The sequence below is a fragment of the Carassius auratus genome, unplaced genomic scaffold, assembly GCF_003368295.1.
Source record: "Carassius auratus strain Wakin unplaced genomic scaffold, ASM336829v1 scaf_tig00216162, whole genome shotgun sequence".
NCBI classification, from domain to species: Eukaryota; Metazoa; Chordata; class Actinopteri; order Cypriniformes; family Cyprinidae; genus Carassius; species Carassius auratus.
The window spans coordinates 396,421-413,875 of record NW_020528435.1 but is presented as its reverse complement, the minus strand read 5'-3'; the positions used below and the strand labels follow the sequence as shown (position 1 = coordinate 413,875).

Sequence of the window (17,455 nt, the reverse complement as noted above, 5' to 3'; positions counted from 1 at the left end):
GTGATTGTTACCTAGTGAGATATTGTATCATTGTTACCCCTTGAAGAAGTCATTGTATTACCCGTGAGTGTTTGTCTGTAGTTAGTGTTCTAGTGTGTAGAGTCTTTTTTTATTGTGTCAACCCAGTCCTGTTAAGTTATTTAGTCTCTGCCCTAGTCATTGTTTTCCCCCTCGTGGGTTTTGTTTTGCCCTTTTTGTCTTTAATAAACCGTTGTGTTGTACATCCTGTCTGCAATTGAGTTCATCCCTACCCCCTCATGACAGAATGAACCGCCTAACTAGGAACTCAGCAGACAGGAGGGCCTCCGAGCTTCAGCAACAGTTGGAGTTCCGGAGGCAATGCTGAATGTCATCCCCCACCGACAAGAAGAGGGTCACCCTCCCATACTCGTCAGAGGATGAGTGGGTCCTACGGAACTATGCCCGGCTATTGGAGAGTTTCTCCCAGGGAGAGCCGCAGGTTTCCCCCTCGAGGTCCCCACCTTCTGCCCAGCTGCCAGTGATCCCAGAGGGTCGTGTCCTGGCTATTGTAACACTGGGGGATCAGGCAATTCCCTCCCCAAATCCTGAGGCACCTCCCACGCCCGTCAGTCTCCCCAAGAAGCGAGGGAGACGGTTCTCGTGGGAATCTGCTTCGGAGTCCTCAGCGACGGAGTCATCCCTGCCTGAGACCGAACTTCCCCAACCAGTCTCAGACCCAGCTGTGACCTCTGCACCGTGGCCAAGGAGAAAGAGGAGGAAGAAGGGGTCTTCCGGTCCTGCGTCTCTGTCTCCCCCTGAGTCTGCGATTCCCCTCCGAGCCAGCAGCAGTGAACGTTGATCCTGAACCAGCAACTGAGAGAACTGTGTCTAAGTCAGCAGGCGTGAGTGCTGAGGAGAGAACCGCGGCCAACTCTGCTGCAGAGGCTCGTAAAGAGATGCCTGTTGTTATTGCTGCCAGGACCTTGTCTGATTATTTGTCACGTCTTGTTCAGATCTTAGAAGTCCCTGCCAGTTCTGTCTTGTCCCCAGACCCTGTCCCCAGAGATCCCGAGCCAGCCGCAGTGAGCAGAGATCCCGAGCCAGCCGCAGTGAGCACTGATCCTGAGCCAGCCGCAGTGCGCGCTGATCCCGAGCCAGCCGCAGTGAGCGCGGTTCCAGAGCCAGTTTCTGTCCCCACAGATGTTGTCGAGTGTCCAGTAGATGTTGTCGAGTGTCCTGTGATTACTTCTGTCATGTCCACTGATGTTGTCAGTTGTCCAGAGACCACTCCCCACCCTACACCACTTAGACCTGCCTGGACCCCTCGTCATCAGCCTTCGTCCCGTCCTCCTAAGACTCCTGTATCACCCACCCACCCTGGACTTCCCCCCTTGAACTTTGTTGTTCCGCCTCCTCCCCTTCCTTGTTTGTTTTTTTTATTTGCCACCATAACCCTGCCATGTTTGCCTTTATTGTTATTTGTCATGTCTTGTTGAGTTGTGTCTGTGTCCCAGTCTGTCATGTCAGTCATGTCCCGTGTTTGATGTTCCCTTGAGGAGCATCTGGAAGCCGCTCCTTAAGGGAGGGGTTCTGTCATGATTCTGCCCTCGTGTCCTTGATTTTTCCCTAGTCTTGAGGCAGGATCATGACAGACCCGTGTTTTGTGTACAAGCACATGGCCTTGTCTTTGGGCCATGTGCTTGTGTTGTCTCGTTCCCTTGCCCCGCCCCCCTTGTTATCCTAGTTTTGTCGTGATTGCCTTACCTCTGCCACCTGTTGTGTTTTGATTAGTCTTCTTATTTATATAACCTATTGTGCTCTGTCTTGTGCGGTTCACTGTTTCTATATGTGATTGTTACCTAGTGAGATATTGTATCATTGTTACCCCTTGAAGAAGTCATTGTATTACCCGTGACTGTTTGTCTGTAGTTAGTGTTCTAGTGTGTAGAGTCTTTGTTTACCTTACGAAGCTTTTGGGAAACCCAGCCCAGAATATCAGAGTGATCTGAGGGTGGCTTCTTTTGACTTCAGACAGAAATCAGCCAACTAGAAACCTCCCAGAATACCAAAGCAACCACACAGCAACAATTCCTAGAACAGCTTGGCAAACACTGTCACAACACTCACAACACACAAGTATCATGGTGGTGAGATAATATGAAATATTATCGGGGTTAAAGCTAGTTAGCTACTTTCGGCCTGTAGAGTCACCTTTGGAAATTATAATTTCATGTCAGCTTAAACAAATGCAGTAATACTGTAATTAAAGGACTCCAGAGTTAGGTGTAGTCATTTTGGGTCAGGTTATTGCTCATGTTCCAAAAAAGCAAAAACAAAAATTACATATTTATAAACAACACTAAATATTTTTTATATTGCATATCACTCCATTTTTTAAAATGTACAATTTCCTCGTTTTTGCTTGTATTTTAGAGTTGTCGATTTCCAAACTAAGAATGGTGCCACACCACTATACCTTGCATGTCAGGAGGGCCACCTGGAAGTTGTCCAGTACCTAGTGAAGGACTGCGGGGCGGAGCCAAGTATCAGAGCCAATGATGGGATGACACCGTTGCATGCTGCTGCCCAGATGGGACACAACACTGTCATTGTCTGGCTGGTGAGCTAAAAACTGCTCCATCCATTAAGTTGTTCTTAATGGATAAGTACAGTACTGCAAACGTAATGTTTGATGTATGATTTAAAGCATGCATATTTTGCTATGGAATGTTCCCCGGTTTAACGCAAGATTGTGCTTTACCAAAACAATGTTGATTATCACAGAAAATAATTTTCACATTGACAAGAATGGAATATAAATACCACATATACAGGTTCTCCATCAGCAACAACCAAATGTTAAAAATTTGTGAGCATGAAATATATATATATATATATATATATATATATATATATAGAGAGAGAGAGAGAGAGAGAGAGAGAGAGAGAGAGAGAGATTGATAATAGATATAGAAAAAGTATATATAGAAACCTACTTGTTTTGTTAAAATTGAAAGATCTAATGATTTGTTTCAGTAGCAACCTGTGTGTGTGTGTGTGTTTGTTTTCAAGAGAACAACCAGACATTTGTGCTGTTTTATTTTCTTCTTGTCCTTAAGATTGTTTTATAATTATTTATAATCATCAGTTATGAAATGTATTAATTTATACAATTTATCTGTCTTTTTTATTATGTTTTTATATTTTATATTATTATTTTCTTTGCTCTTGCAATGCTTGCTGTTGTTGTTTATCCTACACTGTAATAAAAATGTGTTTAAAAATTACAAATCTTTGAAATTTACAGGAAATAAAAAACTTTAGCTATGGTTGCTTAAACTTTGCAATTTAGGTTTTACAGATTTAACTTATTTGACTTAAACATTACATTAAACATATTTAATTAACTGATTATTATGTTAATATTCTAATATTCTCTGTTTTGTACCTTTGTAATACACCGACAACCACCAAAAACAGATGAGAATGATGAGAAAATAACATGATGAGTTAAAGTTCATCAGAAGCAACTTTTCCACAAACTGAGGAAGAAAATATTAATATACAGAAGGTGCACACATTATCATTTGCACAAATACTAAACACCAGTATGGTAACACACACGGCACTAAGGTAATCCAGTTAGCATTGATTAACAACATTAGATATAACCAAAAACCCTAATAATATATAAAAAAAAGCTATTTAAGCAAAAACATTGAATGTGAAGTGTCATGCAGGGAATTTAGATTTATATTTCAGATTTAATAGTATGTTACTTTAAAACTACATTAAAAGTAAGATTAGATTCACTGTAAAAAGTAAGGATTTACCAGACAAGATTTTCTGTGAACAGATTCTTGGTACCAGACAAAACTTTGGTAAATGGGTTATGTTTACGGATCTCTTCTGGCAGGAATAATGTTGTGTAACTAAAACATTTGATTTTGGGCTGTTTTAGTACTTAAGAAGTCTTGCTTTATCCTTCATTCTGTTTAATTGCTTGACATTGCACAAAACTGTTTGTTGGCATTGCAAACTGGAGGTTTTCACTTCACCCAGATGTGCTATTTGAGATACTATGATGAGCAGTATTTTGCACCATTGTTTAACATAATTTCTGTACTCTTAATCAGACTTTCTGTCTTATATAGATGAGTTTCACAGAAATCAGCCTGTCAGACAGAGACAATGATGGAGCCACTGCCATGCACTTTGCCGCCAGCCGCGGCCATGCCAAGGTCCTCAGCTGGCTGCTGCTGCACGGTGGAGACATCGTGACCGACAGCTGGGGGGGGACACCTCTTCATGACGCAGCTGAGAACGGAGAGCTGGAGGTGTGTGAATGTTTCTCACATCTCTCTTGCCTTGCATAAGTTATTATCATATGTAATAGTATTTACAGCTCGAACATCTAAAACACATAACTGGGAAATTATATTAGGATGCTGTATTTCAAATATAAAACTCCAGGCAATATTTGTGGATTGCTAATACATCAGAAATACATTTAATTATTTTTATTATTGTTCTTATTGGTTGATATATTGTTACAGATTTTTTTTTTTAAGGAAACAAAACAAAAATTCACCTGCACAATAAGATCAGGTACATGTAAATAAAGGAAATAATAGTTAAGTGGAACCAAACTCAAACTGTATAATCTAAGATGGAATGCCAGGATTTATAATCAAAATTAAACAAATGTTATAAATAATCTATAATCTTAAGCAAATGTCTGTTTTAGTGATATACTGTATTATTCTATTAAAAGATTATGACTATGAAGATGAATAAAATCAAGAAAATGATTTTTAAACATTACATTTTGAAGTTTCTATAAACTCAAAAGCTCCTTTGTTTTTGGCTGATTGAAGACTTTTAATATAGTTTTTAGTGCCAGACAAAACTTTGAAGGCTAGGGTATAGAAACAAATCAGATCTTTTCAGGCAGAATCAAGTGTCCGAGGTCTGATCTGATAATTCTAACAATCTAACAATCATCTAAAAATCATGACTTTAGTTTTTATAAGTCCTACTTTATCCTTCATTCTATATACTTACTTAACATTGCACAAAACTGTTGGCATTGCGAACGGGTGCATTATTTCAGCCAGGTGTGATATTCGGACAGTATTTAGCAGTATCCTTAATTATTATCAAATATTTGTTTTATGGATTAACTGCATAATTCAATTGAATTCTATTTTTTTCCGTTTTGTATGTACAATATATTACAAAGAATTATTATTGCCATTATTAATGCAATTTTTATGCATCATTTATGTTTTATTATCTGTAATAATTGTTATATGCCTTATTTATTTTTTTCATTTATTTCAACAGCAGCCTAAGTTTTATTCCGTGGTATTGTAGTGTAGTTCTATGGTTAAATTATGCTTGGTTTATGTTTTACCTTTCCATGTTGATGTTTTTCTTTTTATATATAATATAACATATATATATTCACCTTCATCCTTTACTGATCAGGCAACACACTTTTATTAGAATGTACTATTATTAAAATGAATACATTCTTAATAGAGAAAATGTATTTGTACCGTAACCTATATAAGAGTTTTGTGAAAATACTGTAAAGCCAGTTGGAGAAAGCCTAGAACCTTCCACAGACGCGCGGCACCTTTGTTTGTTTGTAACATTATCCATCTGACAGAAAGAGTGGGACACAGAAACAGTCAGAGAGTATTGTCTCTCGTTCTCCACCTGAGGGCCAAACGCATGACAGCTGTCATTACCAAAGTAGCTACCCTTTTTCTGCATTCACGAACACCAGTCATACTTTCCTCAATCCTCTCAGTCATATATGTCAGCAGGCAAATATCCAAAGCCTCCAGGAAGAGCACACACACTCTTTCAGCGGATGTCGATTAGTCATGTGCACCATTGTGTGTAATACTGTGTAAAACACAGGGTCTGTTCACATCCCTAACCTAATGAGCAATAGGAATAATATATTAAATAACGCAGCTCCAGATTATCTAGCGCTAATCTGGGTGTTAATGTCGATGTCTGATTCTCTGTGCAGTGCTGTCAGATTCTGGTGGTGAACGGAGTGGATCTGGGAATACGGGACCAGGATGGATTCTCAGCGGCAGACCTGGCTGAATACAACGGGCATCAGCAGTGTGCCAAGTACCTCCGCACTGTTGAAAACATGGTGAGATACAGCACAAACACTGCCACAGACAGTCTTAAACAAGGGTTTTTCAACAAAAGCTAATTCAATTCTCATCAGAAGTGCTTTCATATCTCAGTTACATTCTCAGTACTACAAAATATGTTAAGGAAATATATTTTCTTTGTTTCGCCTTTAATATTTTTGTATTAATGTTTGTAGGTTTATATACATTTGGGGTTTCTTTCATTTGCAGTGGCAGGTGTTAAGGTGGATGTACACTGACTCTTGGCAGCATCACACAAAGTAGAAATTGTAGAAATGCAGTCAGCAGTCTGTTTGTTTGTTTGTTTATTTATCTCGTCCAATTTGGGAATGTGTCCACTAAATGGGGATTATCAAGATAAAACAGGATTAAATTTAAGATAAAAATGTAACTTTACATTTTATTTTTCTAAGGCCTATGAATTGTCAGCATGACCAAAACTTTGCTGTAAAACCTGTTGTACATAATCTGCTACCTGCCTTTTGTTATATGATTGATAGTTTATTCCTTTAAGCAAGTAAAAGCCTCTTTGTTATAATTTGAAAAACGTCCTACTGGTCATTCACATGTCTTTTATCTGTGAAATTGCTACTAACTTAAAGGCTTAGTTCATCGAAAAATCATAATTATGTCATTTATAACTCACCCTCATGTTGTTTCAAACCCGTAAGACCTCTGTTCATCTCCTGAACACAGTTTAAGATATTTTAGATTTAGTCCGAGAGCTCTCAGTCCCTCCATTGAAGCTGTGTGTACGTCTACTGTCCATGTCCAGAAAGGTAAAAAAAAACATCACCAAAGTAGACCATGTGACATCAGAGGGTCCGTCAGAATTTGTTGAAGAATCGAAAATACATTTTGGTCAAAAAATAACAAAAACTACGACTTTATTCAGCATTGACTTCTCTTCCGTGTCTGTTGTGAGCACGTTCACTGCAGTGTATGATATCTACTGCAAAAATAAATAAATAATCACTTACAGATATCTATAAAGGGATATTTCACTCAAAAATTTAAATTCTGTCGTCATTTACACATCCTGAAGTTGTTCCAAACCTGTTTGAGGTTCTTTTTTCTGCTGAACACAAAATAAGATTTTTAGAAGAATTTTGGCAGCCAAACAGTTTCTGATGCCCACTGAATTCCATAGTAATTTTATTAATTTTTTTCATACTATGGAAGTCAATGGCTACTATCAACTGTTTGATTAATCAACATTCTTCTAAATATCTTATTTCTTTTTTGCGTGTTCTACAGCTGAAATAACCTCATACAGGTTTAGAACAACTTAAGGGTGAGTAAATGATGATAGAATTTTACATTTTGAGTGAAATATCCCTTTAAAGGGTGACTTCACCCCAAAATGAAATTTGTTGTCATTAATCACTTACCCCCATGTCATTCTAAACCCATAAAAGCTCAAGATATTTTGGATGAAAATGAGAGGCTTGTGACTGTCCCATAGACTGCCAAGGAAATTACACTGTCAGGGTCTAGAAAAGTATGAAAAGCATCATAACGTTATCAAGCGACGAGTATACTTCTTAGGAGAATAAAACAAAAATAACGACTTTACTCAACAATTTGTCTCCTCTGTGTCTCTACACATCACCGAAGCACCATTTTGGAGAAAATGAGTTGAACGCAGGCAGTGTATGCTCTTCTTTGTCACCTGCAACATAAGAATAAGTTTTCTATGTGTATTTACGCTCTGATTTGAAAGAAAACAGTGCATACTTGTATTCTTGTCGCTTCATAACGTTACGGTTGAACCACTGATGGCAGATGGACTATTATGACAATATTTTTTATACTTTTATGGACCTTGACAGTGTAACTTACTTGGAAGTCTATGGGACAGTCTTCTTGTTTTCATCCAAAATATTTTAAATTGTGTTCCTAAGATGAAAGAGGCTTTTATGGGTTTGGAACGACATGGGGGTAAGTGATTAATGTCAACATTTTCATTTTGGGGTGGAGTATCCCTTTAAGCTCAACCTGCCAAAATAAGTGTCATTATTCTATGTCTCACAATAACACTAGCTTTCGTCTCAGAGTGTGGGGCACAGAGTCTTGTCCCGGGACCATTCGACGGATCTGGAGTATAAGCAGCCAGACTCAGGCCTCTCCTCTCCCAACACCACCCTGCCCATCTCAGCCCCTGCTGCAGCCCATTTTGACATTTGCTCACCCTCCAGCTCGCTGTCCAATTACAACTCGGCAAACTCCAGTCAATCCAGCACTGGAGAGAAGAGGAGTGGCACGCCTCCCTCACGAGCACCGACAGGTCAGAGAAACTCTCCCAAATGAGCTCTCCTTATTTGTGTTAATGTTATATTTGCTAATGTTCTGTAATGCTAATATGTATTTATAGAAGTTTGGGGTCAGTAACATAAAAAATAAATAATTATATTACTAATATTACTATTAATAAATATAACAGTTAAAGCATTTATAATGTTAAAAAATATTTATATTGCGAATGAATGCTCTTCTTTTGAAAATGTATTATAGTTTACACAAAATATGAAGTAGCACAACTATTTTCATCATTGATAGTGATCAGAAATGTTTCTTGAGCAGCAAATCAACATATTAGAATGATTTCTGAATCATGTGCCACTGAAGACTGGAGTAAAATTCTGCTTTATCATCACAGGAATAAATTACATATTAAAACAGGTTATTTTAAAATTGTGATTATATTTAATGTTATTACAGTTTTTACTGTAGTTTTGTTCAAATCCAACCTGTCAATTCCTTGATATATGTTCTGGAAATGTTTTCTTCCCATCTCCTGTATTGCTGTTGCTGTACTGCACTAAAGTGACAAAAGCCCATGTTCTCAGCACATATGTTTGCTCAATGGGGTGTGTTTGAAGCATTATATTAACAATGTTGGGAAAAGTTGAGTTTGCTGAAGCAGAACTCATTCAGAACCATAGTGTTCCCAGTAATGTCCTCTAGTGGACACATTTAGAACATCCACACACAATAGAGCTCTGTTCATGTGCATTATTTCACTACCAGTCAAAAATGTGGACCTACTTGACTGCATTATGTTATGAGCTTAATCTTTCAATGATTATAAATCCTTTTATTTGTCCCGTTGCTAATTTTAGGGCGGCTGAAATGGAGAAATACTGCGAATTAAATAATATTTTGCTGAATGTGTTTTTGTGCTGGAACTTTGGATGGTTTAGGACTTTCATGGATAAATAAATGTGACAATAAAAGCACCCCTAGGTGGCAGCAGTCCCTGTTTTGATAAATTATTTATTGAATCATTCAAAACAAATGATTCCTTCAAAACGAAGTGAATGAACCATAGAATCACTGGCTCACATGATTTGTTCTAAAAAACACTCTGTTGATTCTGGACAATCAAGATCTGTTTTCATTTGTTTTTTACAAAGTAGATGACATACTCGTCAGCTCCTATCGTCTCTCAATCCCTCACAGTCACACATACAGCACAATGACATTATGTCAGGGAAATCTGTCTTTAAAATCTAATCAAGACAAAAAATCATACCTTCTGTTGTCTTCTTTTTTAAAGAACTTCAAAAGTTGCGCTTGAACCATGAACCATTTTGTGGCAGCTTGTAACAGTACCAAGTTCTGATTGGCCAATCGTAGTTATTTAGTTCATGAATTATCATAAGAAGAGAATTTTAACATTAATTTGCACAATACATTTTACATTATACACACCATTATTAATCTAAAGGGGGATGGTTGGGGGAAATGCTTTTTGTAATTTTCTTTTTCCACCAGGGGATGCCACCCCTCACATCCCCCCTCAAATCAAGCCCTGGTAATACCTGAATTTTATAAATGCCTGGAGTGCAAATGCCCCCCCCCCATTTATTTATTTATTTATTTATTTATTTATTGATTGGGTGATGTTTGTCTGAATCCATAAATGATTAAAGAAATGTGTTTTATTTCAGGAGGTGAAAATTCAGCTATTACAGACATGCAGGCCTATATGAACATGCTGAACCCTGATATAGACGGCTCCCAGAATGCACAGGAACATCCTGCACACCTGCCGCCCCCTCCAACATTTCCCCCTCCCCCTCCCCCATCAAACTCCTCCCACGTCCCCCATCCCCCACATAACCACCCCCCACCCAAACCACCTGAGGAGGAAGCGTCTGTCGAATACTTGAAGGTGAAGAGAAACCTTCGCAGAGTGGAGAATGATGTAGTCAAAAAAGAGGTATAATATATATTTTCTTTTCCTTTTGTTTAAACATCGGTCTTAAAGTTATAATACCCTAAAAAAATATTTCATCTTATGAAATATAACAGTTTAATGTTCTATCTGACTCAGGTTCATATATGTTAACTCTGAGGGCATTTTTACTCAAGTGTACTTATAAAAGATTATGGGGGGGCACAATGCTGGTTCATGCATTCGGAGTTGCTTACACAGTTAAAGAGTTGAATTCTCATGCATGGAAAAAGTTTGAAAAACAATTGGACGTTTGACGGATTATTTTTTTTGCGAAAAATCATACTTCCGGGTTTGTACAAGTTTCAGAGAGTTTGTTCTGATCGTGGCTCTTCATGATGTAGACGAAGGTGGAACTCCTTAAATGGGCATTTCTCCTGGAAAAAACGTGCCCACGCATGCATCGACCAGAGCAAGATTGCACCCATCAATGAGTTTCATCTGGCGGCAGCACTGCACAGGACTCACTCAGGAATAATGTCTCCAAAGAAGTGTGTTTTTGGTTGTAACGAAAATATACCTTTGTTCACCTTCCTAAAGAACCGAGCATTATGTAAACAGTGGATCATATATATATGTTGCTTGGGTGAGGGACAGGTTGAAAATGTCTGTGAAGACCCCTGTAAGCTGCTCTGCACATGCCCTGAGCACACGTCAAGGAATGCCGAAGAAGATGAGTTTGAGGGGTTGGTGGTCTGCTTAGAGTGTGATCTTGATGGCCATCTCCTTGCTGTCACTGTTGATGCGATTATAAATGTAATGTAGCTTGTTAAGGAAGGAGACGTCTGTAACCGTTGGAGTGGAGTTGCTTGGCTTGTAGTCACTGATGACCTGGATGCCCTGCCACATGTGTCAGTGGTCAGAGTTTGAAAAGTGTTCCTTTACTTTTAGCTTGTAGCAGTACTTAGCCTTTTTAAAGACCCTCCTCAGGTTAGTCCTGGATTTGCTGTAGGCCTGAGCATAACCTGATTTTAAGGCAGTGTTGCAGGCTTTCAGCAGGAGTCACACCTCCTTGTTCATCCATGGTTTCTGATTAGGGTACGTTGTAATCTGTTTCTCTGTTTTAACACTGGCAATGGTGGAGTTGATGTAATTCAGTACAGAGAAGGCATAGATATCAATGTTTGTGTGAGAGCCACAGGCAGTCTGAGAAGCAAACATACTCCAGTCCATGTATTGAAACCTGTCCTGAATTAAAGAGTCTGCTCCAGTTGGCCAGACTTTGATGTTCCTCACCGATGGCTTCACATGGTTGATGAGGGAATACTTAGGGGTGAGAAACAAAGAAAGGTGATCAGACTGTCCCAGGGGGCGTTGCGATGTTAGCTCCATCAATGTTTGCGTAAACATGATCCAAAGTTTTGTCTCCTCTAGTGTGGCAGGAAACATGTTAAGTGGATTCAGGGAGCACTGTCTTTAATTTGCAGTGATTAAAATCACCTGCAACAATAAATGCAGCCTATGGGTGCGCAGTCTGTTGTTTACTAATGGCTGCATGCATTTCATTCATAGCAAGCTTGGCATTAGCATCCGGTGGAATATAGGCTGCAGTTATAATGGTGGAAGAAAATTCTTGTGGCAGATAAAAAGGTCTACACTTAACCATGAGAAACTCTAGGTTAGCTGAGCAGTGTCTCCCAACAATGACAGAGTTCGTACACCAAGCTTTGTTAACATAAATGCATAATCTGACACTTTTGGTCTTGCTGGAGTCATCTGCTGTGCTGTCTGCCTGGAGCTCAATAGCATTATTGGGTACGTCATTGTGTGGCCATGTTTCTGTGAAATCCATGACATTGGATGGAGGCAGAGCCGGAGGGAGGGAGGAGCCTTACAGAGCCGGAGGGACGGAGTGATGAGGCGGAGCCAGAGGAGTGGAGTCCCGAGGCGCCGGATGGTTGACAACTGACCAAGGCGAAGACAGAGGGACGAGGGAGCACGGTGGAGCCATGGTGGAGACGAGGGAGCTGGGAGTCAAGGCAGAGCCTATGGGTTTGAAGGACCGAGGTGGAGTCCAGGACTCAAAGGCTGGATTCCAAGAGACAGGGGATCCTCACGACAAGGCGGAGCTGGAGACTGGACATTCTGAGGCAAATCAGAGTGCCCAGATGGTGCTGACTAAGGGTGAGCTGAGGGACTGACAGGCACCAGCGGAGATGAAGCTGAGGAACTGGCTGGTTTAAGAGGAGGTGGGAGAGGAACATAGGAGGACTTGAGCTGGGTAGAACCACCAAAGACACAGTAGATTGAGTGCTGGACAGAACCTGCAGAGATGCTATAGATTCAGTGCTGGACAAAACCATCGGAGATATAATAAACAACCTATATGTTAATAATAATAAGCAACTAGGTAAATAGTGAAAATTGGCCACTAAAATAAAGTGTTACCTATTATTTAGTTCTTTAAAGTGCATTCTGTAAAATAAGCCACAATAAAGAGTTAAAATGGTTTGTGAATGGCGTTTCGTGTTGTCCTTAAAAGTAAAGACTAATTATTCAGCTTTAGAAGAGAACTAAAGATTTTAGAAAAGTTTACGATTTTTCAACAATCATTGTGTTGTAAAAGTGAACGTCTTAAAAAGTTAAATAAGTGCAATCAAGCACGATATGATGAATGTATAACTCACTTAATCACAAAGACCAGCTTGCATCCTGTGTCCTGTGTAACTAAATATCCCATAGAGCTTTAGTTATTCTGCGTATAGGCCTATAATAGCAAAACATTCCCTGTTGATTTAACACTGAAACATCCAATTAACCAACACTTACTATCAGCTCATGCTTTTTTTAATTGGCATGGAATACATATGTAGGCGTAACATAACACCTTGGTTAGCTTTGACAGTGAAGCAGCACAATATGCACTAATTAATCTTCCATGAATCATAGTGGTTTGTCATATATAGCACACAGCAGTGCACAGTGGCCATTAGAAAGCTAGATAATCAGACTAGCAATGTATCTTCTGTTGTCTGGCCAACAAACCTCAGTCTAAGAGCACTGTGCACGCTAATCAACACAGCGCAGCAAAGCCCAGAGCAGGTGTACGTACACAGTATGGACTCACACATTCATATAGACAACAACACAATGCTACTTTTGTGTTCCCATTAATGAGGGCTTCCATTAGCTGAACTGACCTCCCAAAAGCTCTAATGATGTGCTGCATGATGGACTTGACATTAATTTAAACTAATTAAACTGTCAGATATGCCAGCACATCCCAACACACACATTCTCTGATCATTACTGGGAATTCAACTGTGCTGCAGTACTATTGTTGGAGTATGAAGAGCAGATAATGCACTTGTTGTCTTCAATGTTTGCAAAGTATTCAAAGTAATAGTTCAGATCTTCCAATCAATCAAACCTTGTTTGGATTATTACTGGACTATCTAATGAGAAACACAGCATAATTTGACCCTTCTCTTAGTATTCAAGTAATAAATGTATTCAGATGCCCCAATATGTGTCCAGACACTTATTTTATATTCTTTGCTTCACTACACATTTCACTTTATTTTATGATGAATTCAGCTCCAGTTTTAGGCATTTAAGCAGTGCAGGCAAAAATGTGTTATCCATTATTACTTTATCCTTGGCGTAATGAAACCCTGTCCACGGCCTCTGACCCCCAGAATGATCCTCTACCTGACCCTTGTCTCTCCTCTCAGACAGTATCGCTTCCACTGAGCCACAGAATGATGTTGAGTCTCTAGAAGAAAAGTGTAGCATATCCTAAGGATGTGGCATCCTTCGTAACTTTAGAAAATCCCACTTTTTTTAAAGGAGATTTTCATTATAATAATGGCACAGTTCCAGAAAATATGTCCCTCAGATTTCAATACCTGTAAAAAAGGTGGTGTTTACAGAAATACACTTACCGTGTATCAGTCTATGGACAATGCAGTGGAATGACAATGCACTGTGTTGAACTGGTTTATCGTATCTTTCAGAACGTTCTCCGTTTGACTGCACCTTTGTGTCAGGGTATCCCTCAGGGGTCAGTTTTGGGACCTGCTTTATTTAGTGTTTACATGTTGGCAGTTTGAATTTGTCCATTCATTAAGTAAAAATCGTCTCTAGGTTACGAATGTAACCCTAGTTCCTCGAAGGAACGAGATGCTGCGTTGAGCGCTTTGGGGAAACGCCTTTATCAAGATCAACTCTGGATATTGTGTGCAATCTGTTCAATGGAAGGGCGTGACCTCACGGGCGGGGTGACGTAGCGACCAGGAAGCTATAAAGGCACCTGCCACACAGCTGACTTCAGCTTCGGGTATGGAAGCAAGCGCCTGCAGGGGTGCCGGGAGTATGGCTCCCGAAAGGGAGGAGGGCAGAAGGCCTGCAGTACTATGGGTTGTGGCGTAACAGAGGGAACTTTAGGAACATAACCAGCTCGAGGGTATAAAAATGCTTTGGCCATACCAGGGGCAAAGTCTAAGTAGGTAGGGGCCACAGAGGGGGCCTGAAGGTCTCCAACTCTCTTTAGAGAAGTAATAGCCAGTAATAGTCATGAATCAGCTGAAATAGAGCTTTACAAAGAGCCTCTAACACCACAACCAAGTCCCGGGGGGAACACAGGACTGTACTGGAGGTCTCAGCCTCAGCGCACCGTGGAGGAAACTAGTACTAGTAACTGGGGGTGTCTACCCACTGACTGACCATTGAAAGGGACATGGTAAGCAGCTATGGCCGCCACGTACACCTGTAAGGTGGAGTGAGTTAACCCCGCAGACAGCCTAGCTTGGAGAAACTCCAGAACTGTACCAACAACCTCGGTTGAGAGACCGGAAGCTATGAGCTGTGCCCCCTCAGGGGCCACACAGACAACTTCCACAACTCCGGGCGAGGGTGAATTATTTTGCCCTGTGCCTGAAAGAGTAGATCTGTCCTGATCGGAATCTCCCATGGAGAGCCGTCGAGGAGAGAGATCAGATCTGCGAGCCATACTAGGCCCGGCCAGAACGGGGCTACTAATAGAAGACAGGCCCCGTCCTGGCGTACTCTCACCAGAGCTCCCAGGTGCAGAGCGATAGGGGGAAAGCGTTACACGGCAACCAAGAGCTCCCAGCACCAGGCCCTGATTCAAGAACCAAGGTTTCTTTCACATGTCTAAGGCATGAAGGCATCGCCGCGTGACCTTGATAGTTAGTAATGATAGTTCCCCTCGGGGAAAATCCCTGCTCCCCCATATGTGCGAGAACAAGATCTCGATGTCAAACCGCCATTTGCTCTGATTGAGCTTAAATCGTCGATATAGTTCAGAATAAGGATGCCCTGCATACGGAGGAATACCAGAGCTGCATCTACACATTTCGTGAACGTGCGGGGTGAGAGTTCAAGGCCGAAGGGAAGTACTCGATATTGGTAGGCTTTGCCCCCGAAAGCGAACCTCAGAGACTTCCTGTGTTGTGGAAGGATGGATATATGGAAGTATGCGTCTTTGAGATCTATTGTGACAAACCAGTCCTCGGATCTGATTTGAGCTACAACCTGTTTAACAGTGAGCATTTTGAACTTTAGTGACATTACTGAGAGGTTTAGATGGCATAAGTCTAAGATCGGATGCAACCCCCCATCCTTCTTTGGAACTATGAAATGCCAGCTGTAAAACACGGACTCCCTGTCTAGAGGAGGGACAACCTCGATGGCCACCTTCCTTAATAGGGTATTCACTTCTTGTTCCATCACCAGAGCCTGCTGGGGGCCGACTACTGTCGGTGTAACCCTATTGAATGTCGGTGGTGGATGGTCGAACTGAATGTGATAGCCTCTTTCTACCGTGTGCAGGACTCATTGAGATACATTTGGCAGTAGTTTCCACGCTGCTAACTGATGTACTAAGGGAATCAGTCTGTCGAGACGGGCACCGTATAATGAGGTGGACACCGCTCTACCCCAGTAGGGGCCTCCCTCTGTAGTTGTGACTGAAATGCGTCATGACTTCTTGGCCGTGGACCTCCTAGCCTGAAGTATGCTCCATCGGATTCGGATTAGGCTGAGAAGTCACTTGCCCAGAGCATTGCTTCAGCTTCTGGTCCCGAAGCGTGGAACACGGGCGGCAACGCTCTGTTTGTATGCGGAGGGGGCTGCTCCCGGCCAGCAGTCCCTCCAGTACATCTAACTTAACATGTTCAATAACTGTCATTATATTCCTCAGAATTTAATGCAATCAAACAATCAGACAAGTAAACACGGTTGTGATACAATTCACATTGAAGTGATATATTGAACTTCTCGAAGTTAGATAACAGTCATTAGATTCCTCAGAATCTAATGCAATTCAACAATCAGACAAGTAAACATGGTCTGATTGAGATAAAGTACACATTGAAGTGATATACTGACTTCTCAAAGTCATTATATTCCTCAGAATTTAAAGAAATCAAACAATCAGACAAGTAAACACGGTCTGGATTGTGATACAATACACATTGAAGTGATATATTAACTTCTCAGTTATTAAATTTCTCAGAATTTAATGAAATCAAAACAATCAGACAAGTAAACACGGTCTAGATTGTGACAAAGTACACATTGAAGTGATAAAACTAACTCCTCCTTATTAAATGGAGTTTAAACAACCAGACCGGGTATGGAAAAATTGTATATGCTTATGCAAATTTATGTTTGTGCAACTAAAATCTCGCCGACACCCTCCTTGTCAATCTCCTCGGAGAAAGAAAGGCTGAGCGTCAAGCCCGATGCTCGGGGGGGGTGGGGGTTGGGTGAACCAAAGCTCGGGCTTCCGAACCCAGGAATCGGGCAGGGAGGAACAAACAGTCCATAGCACGATCTGGAATCGCCCTTCAAATGTCGTGTCTTTGCTTTGCTCTTAGGCATTATGTTGTTTATTGGGACAGACAACAATAAATAAGACTCATTAGACAGACTTTAGACATGCACACACATAGCGCTTGCTGAAAGACGTGAAGCTGAAGTCAGCTGTGTGGCAGTTGCCTTTATAGCTTCCTGGTCGCTACGTCACCCCACCCGTGACGTCACGCCCTGCCAGATTGCACACAATATTCAGAGTTGATCTTGCCAAAGGCATTTCCCCAAAGCACTT

General features: G+C 40.7%; 1 protein-coding gene across 1 annotated transcript in view; it reads left to right on the top strand.

Moving 5' to 3' along the window:
- Nucleotides 1-17,455, top strand: part of LOC113097255 (espin) — an 84,844-nt gene that overhangs the window by 28,092 nt on the left and 39,297 nt on the right. Inside the window, exons 3-7 of the mRNA XM_026262472.1 lie at nt 2,395-2,581; nt 4,116-4,298; nt 6,008-6,139; nt 8,199-8,430; nt 10,097-10,368. Coding sequence (XP_026118257.1) covers nt 2,395-2,581; nt 4,116-4,298; nt 6,008-6,139; nt 8,199-8,430; nt 10,097-10,368 — 1,006 coding nt within the window. The remainder of the gene's footprint in view (nt 1-2,394; nt 2,582-4,115; nt 4,299-6,007; nt 6,140-8,198; nt 8,431-10,096; nt 10,369-17,455) is intronic.